This window comes from Gorilla gorilla, chromosome 12 (genome assembly GCF_029281585.2).
Source record: "Gorilla gorilla gorilla isolate KB3781 chromosome 12, NHGRI_mGorGor1-v2.1_pri, whole genome shotgun sequence".
Classification (NCBI taxonomy): domain Eukaryota; kingdom Metazoa; phylum Chordata; class Mammalia; order Primates; family Hominidae; genus Gorilla; species Gorilla gorilla.
In genome coordinates this window covers 63020900-63034307 of record NC_073236.2, presented here as the reverse complement: position 1 = coordinate 63034307, position 13408 = coordinate 63020900, and the positions used below count along the sequence as shown (strand labels likewise).

Below are 13408 nucleotides of genomic sequence, written 5' to 3'. Positions count from 1 at the left end.
GAATAGTTTCTGAAAACAAAATCACAATGCCAAAGAATTATCTTTAATTTTTAAACTTATAGTAAATTGATTCTACTTGAATGGTTAAGAAAACACATGTAGCCGGGCGCGGTGGCTCAAGCCTGTAATCCCAGCACTTTGGGAGGCCGAGGCGGGTGGATCACAAGGTCAGGAGATCGAGACCATCCTGGCTAACACGGTGAAACCCCGTCTCTACTAAAAATACAAAAAATTAGCCGGGCGTGGTGGCGGGCGCCTGTAGTCCCAGCTACTCGGGAGGCTGAGGCAGGAGAAAGGCGTGAACCCGGGAGGTGGAGCTTGCAGTGAGCCGAGATCGCGCCACTGCACTCCAGCCTGGGCGACAGAGCGAGACTCCGTCTCAAAAAAAAAAAAAAAAAGAAAAAAAGAAAAAAAAGAAAACACATGTAACCCAGAATATAATATTAAGAGGAAAGATAACAGAATTCAACAGCAATAGCCCTGTGTTCCAACATGAAAAAAACTTTCCTTAATTGAATTTTGCTTTAATGGGACATACTATGTGTATCATTTGGGATAGAATTTAACTTCAAGCTTTGTTTAAAGTGGTAGTAAAACAGAACTTACTTCTTTGAGGGAGAAAAAACAAAACATGTTCAGTTAGTTTGCTGTGATGTGTTGGTATTTACAAGGCTCTTTTATTAATTCAGCAGAATTTGGAATTAAATGGATGGCAGCTATTAACTTGGTTCTGGAACACTCAGCAGGGCCACTATAAGTAAGCATGCCTTAAAACATGAAACTTGTCCAAATAAAGCGTGACATAAATTTTGTAGTACAATTTCATTTTAAAAATAAAACTAGGCAAATTATACCAGTGGACACATCAGGAGAATGTCCACAGTTAGAGAATTGCTAAGATGTAGCATTACAACATGAAAGAAGTTGAGAGAAAATGTCTCAACTGATGTGCACGCAGTGATCTCCTTTGTTAAAAAAAATGGGTGATGCTATCCATCTTCCTAGTTAGTAACCAATTTCCACACAGTTCTTTCACTTCTATAAGGTCTGACAACCTCTAACCCTTCCACGGATACTTACTTTTTCTCATATTATTATATAATTTTATTAGAGTAAGGTCACATAGCTCTGAAAATAATTGTGAAGTGTATTGGGGCATGTATTAGTCCATTCTCATGCTGCTAATAAAGGCATACCCAAGACTGTGTAATTTATAAAGAAAAGAATTTTAATTGACTCACAGTTCAGCATGGCTGGGGAGGCCTCAGGAAACTTACAATCATGGCAGAAAGGGAAGCAAACACATCCTTCTTCACATGGCTGGAGCAAGGAGAAGTATGAGAACTGAGCTAAGGGGGAAGCCCCTTATAAAACCATCAGACCTTGTGAGAACTTACTCACTGTCACCAGAACAGCACAGAGGTAACCACCCCCATGATTCAGTTACCTCCCACTGGGTCCCTCCCACAACATGTGGGGATTATGGGAACTACAATTAAAGATGAGATTTGGGTAAGGACACAGACAAACCATACCAGGCATAAACCACATCTCATATTCCTTTTCTACACTTCACAGGGCCTTCCTATCTGACCATGGAACACACAGAACACACTTGATAGATACCAACTGATTCTTATTGAACTACCCTGATACAGACTAGAAGCATTCCACAATATACAGATAAAGCACTCAGCATTAGATGGGCTGTGGTATACCAACCACAAAATAATATATTTATTTTTCAATATTTTTTCTTTTATTGATAAAAACTACACAAAAGCTAATTGATAATTAATTTAAAAAGCAATGTTACACATTATCTTGTGTTTAGAAATTTGTCAGCTTGGCAGTTTCATTCATTGAGCCCATGGTCATGTCTCTCTTATAGCCTTAGTCCACATGAGAATGATTCTGCTGGTCTTCTCATTCGGAGATCTTCATGGCTCTCTCAGACATCCTACACAGTGAGGGCTGCCAATGGGACAAAACAAAATTCCTTCTATCATGTACCATATATGGCATTTGTCATGAAGGGTCATTCACCCAGACTTATTGGGTTTTCCAGTAGTTTTGTCAAACTTTGTGGTCAACTTTCTCTGTGGTCCGTGGTAAAGCACATTTTCTTTTGGTACAACATAAGCTTTAATGCTCATGTTTTGTATTAGAAACTTGACCAGGAAAGAAAAAAATTAAACAAAACTAGAATAAAGAGCATTTTTAAAGAAAAAATAAATGAAAGCAATTTAAATAAAATCTGTGAGAGTTACACACACCTAAAGAGGAAAACGGTTGTTTCCCTAGCTTCCCACCCACCCCTGTTTATTTGCTCCCCTGTGGTTCTCCAGCCCAGGAACCATGCAGTGTAGAAAAATCAAATATACAAACAAACCTATATGTAGCTAGGGTGAAATCTATTTTTATAAGAACTTGACACTCTTACTATTTACATCCGGGAGTATTTTTGTTTGTTTTATGTTTTAAAGCAAAGAAAGTTCTGCAGTCCTCCCGGTAATGCTGCAGGTGCATTCGCTGCCCTCTTCAAGCAGTTTTTTTTTTTCTTTTTCTTTTCTCTATGCCATAAATGTTTTAACAGGAACGATGAGCTTGCTCGATTGCGCGATTGTGGACACCCATTCTCCTTTAAGATGAAGGCCCTCCCTCCCCCCATGGAGCTCCCTAGTGAGGAGTTGGCTTCAGCGTTAGTTTGCAATTCTCTCAAGGTAGATGGCCGGTGCTGCCGACCTGGCGATGGTGGCGATGAAGCTGTGGTCTCGGCCCAGCTCCAGGCCGGGGCTTTCGTCCTGCTCTGGAGACACTGTCTCATAGCCCTTGGTGACATGGAGTGGCTGGTGGGCCTGGCAGTACCCGATCACAGGCTGGTCATAGCTGTAATATGGCAAGGGCTTCATGTGGTGTGGCATCTGGATATGAGAAATAGAAAGATGGGTTGATTATAAAATTGCTTTGGAAAGATAGGGCAGCACTCATCAGGTTGTATTTTTCTCTTTCATGCTGTTTCAAGTCATCAGCTACAAATTCAACTACAAATAAACATTAACAAAATGATGATTACTGTTTAACTCAATATTGTTTTGTCAGCATATTATGTGTATAGACTTTGTACATAAAACAGTATCTGTCAACTTTTCATTGCTCTAGCTAGCTAGCTAGCCATTGCAATAACAGAAAGTTAGAAACAACCTAAATGCCCAGGGAATTTTAAAATTGATTATGTAGATCCTACATTTGAATGTAGATCTTAACAATATAGGGGAGGATCTATCTGTTGTAATACGGCAAGATATGGTACTAAGTAGAAAAATAAGGTGCAAAAGAATGTATGGTATGATCTGTTTTGTGTAAATAAATATATTTACACTTTTATTTATATATATAAACATATATGTAACTTTTTATTTGATACCTATACACAATTGAAATCTTTACTATCATCATGTGTAACTTTTATTTAGTTTTAAAAAATAACCACAATTTCCCATAGATTAATTCTAACACTCTATCATATATCAATACTGGACCAAAGAACTCTGGAATCATGGGAGAAGGCACATCTTTATGTTCATAATATGTAATGTTATTACTGGTTTTCAAGGTAACAAGCCAAATATGTGTCTAATGTTGGTGTAATAGACCTGAATAATGGTCTGCAGAAATTCATTTAATATAAAAAGCAGAAAATATCAGTTATAATAATTTTGAATTTTGGTGGAGCTTTTAATTAAGCCATAAATTTCTGATAAAGATAAATATATTCCAAATTTAGGAAAAAGCAAATGATACCTGCTTACTTGTTGTTCTCATGCTAGAATATTTCTCATACTTGCGAGTTACAATTTGACACTCTTGATGAACAATCCACAGATGAGAAAAGTACAAAGGCTCCATTGCCCTGTAAGGTTAGATGTTGTGGCAGGTTTTAAACTATTGACTCTCAGCTCTAAGTTCCCTTCTGTGGTTGCTTTTAGGATGCTGAGGTTTGGACTTTGCAAACCACATATCTGTTTTATTTGTGGTTTCCTGCTAGGCTTTGCCAGTGGAGGGAGATGGTAAGACTTGGCAGGGAGAGGGAATTGCTCCCATTGTTGGTTTCCTGTTTTGTTTCTTCCTGCTCCAGGAATTTATCCTAATGGCATGTCTTCATTCTGGCTGTATCAATTTATTCCCACAGCAGCAGGTGCTGCCTCTTTGTAGTATTTCCAGCATTTGCAGTATATCCAACATTTGATCTCATCAAGCCCTCCTCAGAGACACCAGCACTAGCACCAGAGAGATTTGAGGTTCATCACCACAAAGCTTCTCCTCCAAGCTTTCAAGTCTTAATGATCTTCCTTTTGTTCCCTCAGCCCTGTAAGTTGTAGGGGTGGTAGCTACTTCCTAACATTGCTGTTTCTGTGATACCACAGCAATATCTTAGCCTTTGCCTAAACTTGGTTAATAACTCTATATCCAGTTAGCATTCTTTCTAAAATTTCTTTCTTAAAATAACTGATATTTTGTCAGTCTCCTGACCGGACTATGTTTGAATCCTTTTGTATCTAAAAGTGCAGAAATGAAGTTGTTTTGATTTTATAATTTACTAGAGTTAACCACCAGAGGTCTTATGGCTCCCTATACTGCAGGGAGTTAACCAGTCTTAAATATAATTCAGCAAACTTATTTTTAGAAGTCATTCGTCTGTTTACTATGCAAGTTCCTCAAATGCTCTTAAAACTAGCTCTAGTATTTTCTTGCTGGTATTTTTATTAATGTGATTAATACAACGTTGACACAAATTCACTCTCTATTCTTATGAGAGTTATGTTTTTAACACCTCTCTGCTTATTAAGGGGAAAGTCACCTCCTCACAGTTTTTAAGACTTAGATTAAAGCAATGTTTTCTATGCGCAAATGCAACTCATTAGTAGGTTATGAAATCAATTTTGTGAATCCAAATAAGCATTTAAAAAATTAAATTAGCTAGAATAGAAAGTATCAGAGTATAAAGATAAGTTGTTCATAAGAGTTTTGTTTTAAATTTATGTATGTGCATATCAATGTGTGTACTGGGACACATTTTGAAGTTTGAAAATTGGGAATCATGGTAGACCATGTTTTTGAAAAAATACTTGATCAGAGCACATATTCAGATTACAATTTATTTTACAGTGACTGGCAATAGCCTAGATAAATTCCCATTCTGTTTTTACTATTCACTTCTATTAACTTGTATAATTCACTGTTTTTCACAATGAGTTGGAAAATTAAATCAATATGTAATGCTTTGTTTCTGATTTGTTGTTGTTTTACCTCTAAAGGAAGGTAAAAACTATTTTCAGGAAGTCTTTTACAAAATAGTAACAAGAGTATTTCTCATCAAACAAGCTATTGATAAAATCTTGAATATGCCATTCTATTCTGTAAAAAGGAGAATTGCAAAAAATACATACTAGGTCAGAGTTGTGATTGATTAAGTGATATTTTAAAAATTGGACCTTAATTTCTTTGCTGACAGAGAGAGCTAGGAACAGACTGTAAAGTGACATGGCTGAATTACTAGATACTAAATAAAAGTTAGCTCTAATCTCCCTCACCCCAAGTCTATTGTTTTGTTTTGTTTTTATTATTTCTTATTCAATGAGACCTCTTTCAATCAGTACAGGTTGAGACATAAAATGTTTGCCAGCGGGACCTATTTTAGGAAACCTCATAGGATTTTTCAGGGTGTCAGATTCCTGGAGATATGTGGGATTGGTGCCATGGGTCACTTATACTCCAAGAAAGCATCGAAATGTAAGAAGACACTTTGTGCTGACATTTCAGCGGGGAGAATGCTTTCAAAAGGGATTTCCTAAGAGTAATACAGCCCATTCATACTCTCTTGTTAACTGGTGAAGTAACATAACTTGAAAATCACATAAAAATTCAGCAAATTATTTCCAAATGGAAACAACATTCACTGATTATAGAACATTTATTCTACACTTTAACTTAAATAAATGACTAATTTTCTACAAATTAGCCAAATTACTAAAAGACATCAACGTGAACATTAAACATGGGTTGTGGTTTTGTTCACCGTCTTGTAGCTCTGTCAATGGTCTTCACAAAGAAGAGATACTTGAATTCACAAACATGTATAGAACAGTGAATGTGAGATGAAATCAGGGCCTTAGGGATCTTTTTGCACAACCAGGTGAATCTACAGATGAAAATAAGTAGCTCATAAGTGAACATTGTTGAATTTGCAATGTTTACTTAAAGCCTTTTAATTTAAACTATAGTGGGAGAGAACAATTTCATAGCTAAGAAATCATGGTATTTGTCTTCGAATTAAGTTGACTTAAAAGTCAAGGGACCTGCATTAACTGCAAAGCTTTAGGTTTACATATTAAACCATTTCTGAACTGAGAAAATTTGTTTTGCTATTACAATTGCAGTTTATTTTTTTACAGCACTTAAAAAAGGGCTCATGTCGTTTTCTCTATTGTAATTGAGGCAGGCTTAAAACCTCTTGGAGAGTAAAAACCATTGTAAAGTTCCCTCCTGCACAGCAGACCAATAGCAAGAATTCAAAAGCCAAGTGCATTGGCAAGCTTTGAAAGAGTATCTGAAATGTTTGCTCTTTTACTCTTCAAGTCTATTCTATAGGGCACTATGTAATCAACTGAATTTGTGGTTTCTGAGGAGCTTAGGGGCTGAGGTCTTGTACTTTACAGTAATAGTGTACAGTACATTAACCACCTGGGTCCCTGTGTGTGTCATTGTTTCCTTTCCAGTAGTCAAAACAAAGTATTCTTAAGTTTTGCTTAATTCAGATTTGGTATTTTTGTAAATGTGTTCTCAGAGCCTCTCCAAATGGTTCTGTGTTCCATCAGCTCTCTGATGAGCTCCACTCTATAGCACAGCAGAGCAACACTATTTAAAGATGTCCTCGTTAGAACACTTGACTGCTCATTGACTGCATTGGAAGCTGCACTTTATTTACAGATAATGGATGTGGAGCATAGAATTTAAAAATCACATAGAGAAATATATTCTACTATTCTGAAATTCTGCTGTTTGCTACTGTGAAGTATATGAGCACTTTAACATAAATCACATTAAATTGTTCTTTCATTCAGGAATAGTTTAAATCTGAAGTGGGTTGTGAAAGGGAGGAACCATTATGACTAATTATAAGTCACTTTAATCCTCCTGAGTTTCAAGTAACTCCTCTGAAAATAGGGATAATAATGACAACTCATTGACCTCTATAAATTTCAGAAGATGCTGAAAGTATTCCCTGATACTGAACAAAGAAGGAATACACTGAAGGGCCATAGTCACACTCTGGTTTTACTCAACACTGACAGTGTCTTTCTTGAAAGGTGACATGTCTTTTGTCTTACAGTTTCCATTTAGAGAGATGCTAGCACGTGATGGCTCATAGATTGGCTCATTAACAAGCCCTTCAGTCCTATTTTCTGTGCTAAGAAGCTAAGAAACTTTTGTGTATGTTCTGGTTTTCTAAAAACATCATTTATTGTTCGGCTCTAGTATTTTTTTCTTCAAATACAATGAAGAAGTTAAAAGTGACACATTTTTTTCAATTATAGGGGTTCATAGTGTTAGTAATTCAAAAAGAGAAGTTAGGGAGAGAGCGTATTTTTCAATGTTGGGAGGCAGGGTAATTATAGAGGACTATGTGGAGTTTCACAATCTGAAAATTGATTCAGATCCCATAATTCTACATCTACCATAATTATATTTAAAGTGAGAAATGCACATGTCTGTATAGTAAGTGTGAGAGCAATGTGAAATGGACTCTTGATATATATGATTGTGAAAGGCCTTTGAAGTTCAGTTTTGTTATGAGCATGAAATTCCAATATTGTGACCCTCTTTTCTCAAACGTATTAGCATTAGTTGTAAGTCGTTTAAGAGTCGGATCATTTTAAAATTACCATGGACTATCATTGGTCTTATTTATTAACTTTTCATGAACATTGTTGACATTTCAGCATGAGTTCTTTCAATTGAAGTCATAAAAAGTTGATTTTCAATTTTCTAAATGACATTTCGTCTCTGATTTTCAGAATTAAAGGATAGTGTCTAACTACTCAGGGCATTTAAAAAGTACCACTATATAAATCCAGATAAAGAATTCAATGCAGTTGAATTGCTTAATGAAGATAGACACTTCACTTATTGAAAGTAAAATTAATTTTAAAATGAATGTCCATAGCTAAATGAATATATAACTTAGCTGTTATTCTACTGGCTATATTAGTATGTGAAAAGAATGGACAAGGAATAAGTACATGTAAACAAGTTTGGGTACTGGTTTTTTTCAAGAACTTTTATTAAACTGATAGAACCTCAACTCATTTAACTTAGACAAAGGGGAAATTTAATTGGCTCATAGAATACAAGAAAGGATATAATGGCTAAACTAAAGGATGAGCAAAGATAGCACTGAGTATTAGGAACAACTGAACCTAGGAACACAGTGTCATCAGCGTCCTGTCAGGGTCCTGTCAATCAAGCATGCCTGATAGTTTCAGCATGTTATCTTCATATCCTGGCTGCCAAATGGCTTCCTGCACCTGACAGATATGTAAGTGTGAAAGCTCCCAAGTTTTACGTATTCCACTCATGGTAGATTACATTATGGCTACAGTTATTTCTAGCACCCCTCACCAATAGGTGAGGTGTCTACTTTCCTTTGCCTAGAATACAGGCTGGCCTTGTAACTTCTCTTGACCACTATAACACAGTGACAGTGACATTATGTGAGTTCCAGGAGCCTAACCTATCTAGCCATTACCCTGTGAACCTGCTTAGATTATTTTGCCAGAGGATGGAGGCTATGTGGAATGACTGGCATCTTAGACCAGCCAGTCTCTGCAGCACTCACGGGAGCTCATCACAAGCACATGTGCACAACAGCAAAGTCCGCAAAAGACCCTAGATATGCAGAATTGCTCAGCTAAGCCTAGCTCATATTGCCAACCTCCACAGACTCAAATATATGTTTTCTGTTGTAAGCCAATCAGTTTTGGTGTGATTTGTTATACAGTAAAACCAATAGAGCAGCTTCCATTACCAAAAAGGACTATATCATGTGGTCCCTGGTACCACTTTCATTAATATATGAAAAGATCTTGATTATTTTATCTTAGTAGTCTATCCCTGACCATTTTACTATACTTACAATGTTCAATATTTATATAGATTAAGTTGAATCAACTTCTCAGTTCTGGTCATGGGGAGGAAGTTTTGCAAAGATAAGACAGCTCCCAGACAACTAAAAATTGATTATTCTGATGACTAGAAAACTTATTTTACAACACTATTTTGAGAAAGGACCTTAAGCTCAAAAGTTAACTGTTCTGTATTAAGATGGAAATTTGAGTCCTGATCTGTGATTACTAACTCCAATTTCCCATCCCAGTGTTTTGTAAAATGAAGTGTTTTTAGTTTTTTCGTGTTTCTTTTTTCATCACCAAACCAAAACTCTTAGAAACTTCTGCAAGACAGAGAGGACAATATACTAAACAAAAAATGTTCTAGTATATTGTTCGATGCAGCTATAGAAAAAACTGGAGAAAAATTATTTGCAAAACTATGAATCTCTCACTAGCATGGTGTATCCAGGGCTGGTAAAGAAGGAGAAAAATGCAGAGTTTTGAGCAGTTCCCTGAACCTGTGTAAAATGAGAGAGAGCACTGGAGTTATAGGAAGAAAAGGAGCCTCAGCCTTACTCACAGGGTTCACGTTATAGAATACTAAGGAAAGCAAGGGCATATCTGAACCCAGAAACTCACATTCTATTTGTAAACTAAAATTAAACTAAGCCCTCCAAACTGACTGAACAGACCCTCTTTTGGCCCAGGGGACCTAGAAAAAACTGAGTTCCTGGCCATGGCAAAACAGGAGGTCAGACATGCCTCATTATACCCACTCCCTGGGGAAGTTTAAACACAAATGACCAGCATTAATGTTAAAAAAGCTATAATAAGACTGAAAGAGCAGATGCTTTGTGGCAATAAGATACCAAATTATAGGCAAGACCTAAGGCCATGCCAGGCAAGGATTAAGTCATGCACCCCTACAGATCATTTTGACTCAGTATGCTGTGGTTTGCTCTCACAGCCTGACTCTAGCACAGTATCACATGATAATTGGTAGACTTCTTTATCTTAACTTAAACATTCCTTTTTATGAACTTCAAGTTTTTAGACATAGCTTTGTTCCTTCAATCATTTGCAAATTAAAGAATCTCTGAATCCACCTACGACCTGTAAGCCCCGTCTTCCATATATTCTGACTTTTTTGGGCCAAACCAATGAACGACCTCCACGTACTGATTCATGAGTTTGCCTGTAACGTTTGCTTCCCTAAATTGTATAAAACAGAGTTGCATTCTGACTGCCTAGTGACCACTTACTCAAGGCTTCTTGGGTTTATCTTTTCTCCAGGCTGTGCTCTCTCATATTGAATTAGAATAAACCTCTTTGAACAATTTAAAAGAGTTTGATTTGTTCTATCATCATATTTAAAGAAGGTAATTCTTCAAGTGACTTCCTAAAACAAAATCTCTCTCCGTACTGTTTTATTTCTTGTTCATCTGCCTTCACCTGTAGCAGTTTTTTCTTTCCCCAATGTCATAGTCAACTGGTTCATTCATCAAACCAAACCTCTCTTTAAATAGAGGCCTATGCAATCTCTGAGCTCCTAATATTTGATATACACAAAAACCTCCCTCCCTAAAGAGAAGCTATAATAGAGAAAAATCTCCAGAAATAAGAACAATTCAAGAATTCGAAAGAAGACGAGGAAGGCAAGATTTACTAAAAATGAATGAAAATAGAAACAATTTAAAATATATTCTCATTGAACTCCCTCATCTAAAACATTGCTCAGATACTTAGATATTTGTTGAATGAAAAAACAATAATCATACCCTTTCTTTATTTTGTTTTGAAGATGGAATAAATAATCTAAAAAATAATCTAATTTATGGAATAATTCATTAAATTTATTAACATTTATTTTAGAAAATCTTAAAAGGAAAACAAGAAGACAGTGGTGGAAATTGATGCCTCATTTCCATTTCTTTTCTTATGGGCTAAAATGTGTATAGCAGATTGAGCATGTAAAATGTACAATACTCAACACACTAGATGTTGGTTTTTTACACTGATTGGACTATTGGGACAATTTTAAACTTTCATTTTGACAAAAATTTCTCTATAGCATTTGTTTGTCTTGTCCTGTTGTTATTTAGAGGTGGGAACATGTACTATTTGTGTACTCAACAGTTATCCAAATTTTAACTTTTAAGTCAGTCAGGGGATAAGAGAACAAAACATCCACTTCCATCTTTATTGCTGTCCTACCAGGATTTGTTGTCTATGAGGTGCCCAGAGAGTTGATTAAGTTAATGAATGAGGTACTAGCCATCTTTGAAGTTAGCTTTGACTCCATTAACTGGGAAGCTTATTACATTAGCAGCACTCGCAGCATTCAGTGAGGTTTTAGGCTAATGAGCTGGATTAATTAGCTGGTATTAATTTCTAAAGGCTTTCCTTCGGTAGCTCTGGCCCCTAAATTAGAATGAGTAAAGTCTCCCCAATAGTGCATTTTAAGCAAACAACCTGTTTAAGTGAATCTACATAAATTTGCCTCCAAAGTACTTACTACAAAATAGAGATGATAGAATTTCCAATCACATAACTTTCTCCTTTGTGAAAAAAATAATTGTAGAAGTTTTAATGACATACAGAAGACAAGTTTCTCCTAAAATGGAAAACAGTGATTATTACTTGGGCACAAATTCCCTCCAGGAAAATTAAAACCATGCAAAAGTAAACAAACAGAAACAAATCCTATCAGCCTATACAACAGGATCAATTTAAGATATGTTTGTTTTAATCCCTTCTCAGCAATTTGAAAAAGGAAATGAAAGCAGGAATGCCAGTACTAAGAAGGTGTAATCGGCATTACAGAGTTTTCCATTCAAGTTCACTTGGAGTTTCTCCAATATTTAGAGTAGCCTATTTCAGTTTCCATATGAATTTGTGTAGTCTTCAATTTGGATCTATATAAAACCATTTCTAGTGCCCTTAACTTGTTTTACCTAAGAACATGCATCTTGCCTGAGCAGGATGCAACTGATTTGCTTGCCTTTTGCAGATTTTGAACATATATTCACTTCGTGACCCTCCCAGTGCCTCCAATCTGACAGTGCAGTGGGCATTCAGTAAAACCCAGGAAATTAGTTAACAAATGTAAAAGTGAAATGAAATTCACATGTAAGTGAGGTGATTGAATTTCTTTTTATCATGTACCTCTGTAAAGCAGAATTGCATATCCCATGGTAAAAGTTTAGAACCTACAGACTGACACAGAAGGAAGAAAACTGCAGAGGACATACACATGCTTGATACGGTGAAATGATTACCATGAGTCTAATAGAGTACAAATGTAACTTCTTGGAAGACTGGCTGGTCTTCATGAAAAGAGGCATTGAGATGTATTTCTAATTACAAAAAGGGGAGAAGCCCATTTAGAAAATGCAATTAAAATTTTTAGTCTGATCGAATATATTTTGGAACAACATGGCAGAATGACTCACAAATAATACTGGTCTCATATTTTAAATAAAATGTGTAAAGGTCTGGGTTAATACCTGGATCCCTGCCATAGAGTGTATGCTATTAAGGAGTAATTATATGAAAGTGAATTTGCCATAATAGTTCATTTATTTATGTATTCATTTCATTATTCACATGGTAAATATTTATCACAGAGGTTGGCAAACTTTTTCTATAAAGGGTCAATAGTAAACATTTTAGACTTGCAACCCATACAGTCTCTATCATAACTACTGCAGTCTGTAACAACCACTGAAGTCTGCCCTTATCATGAGAGAATAGGCTTGGACAAAACATAAATGAATGAACATGACTGTTTCCATAAAACTTTACAAACAGTGACTTGGGATTTCATTTAATGTTCATGTGTTAAAAAATATTTATTTTCATTTGATTTTTTTGTTTCTAACCGTTAAAAAAGCTAAAATCATTTAGGTTGTGGGCCAATTTTCTGAGAGTTAGGCCTTGTGCTAGGAGCTGGGTATATAAAGAAGAATAAAGCAAGGGTGCTGTACTCAAGGAGTTTATTAAGAACTGACAGAATGAGACAAACCTAATTCCACTTCCCTGTGGTTTAGACTGCATAATACAAATCAGTAAAGCCGAGGTAGAAAAGCACTCCCAGCTGGCAGGCACTGCAGATTTCACTGTGAAGATCCAGGTCGTCTCTAGAATAAAGCTCTCAGTGCATCCCAGACAATGAGCTGGACTCACTTAACCTTGGTACTTGGAAGTCAGACTTGAACCTTCAGTTGGGAGTGCTGAAG

At 36.2% G+C, this 13408-nt stretch overlaps 1 protein-coding gene across 3 annotated transcripts in view; it reads right to left on the bottom strand.

Annotated features, from left to right (window-relative positions):
- Nucleotides 1-1207: 1207 nt before the first annotated feature.
- Nucleotides 1208-13408, bottom strand: part of LRRTM4 (leucine rich repeat transmembrane neuronal 4) — a 775458-nt gene continuing 763257 nt past the window's right edge. For all 3 annotated transcript variants that reach the window (XM_063695748.1, XM_063695749.1, XM_063695747.1), the window contains one exon: nt 1208-2924. In XM_063695748.1, the coding sequence (XP_063551818.1) occupies nt 2703-2924 (222 nt within the window). In that variant the 3' untranslated portion in view covers nt 1208-2702. The remainder of the gene's footprint in view (nt 2925-13408) is intronic.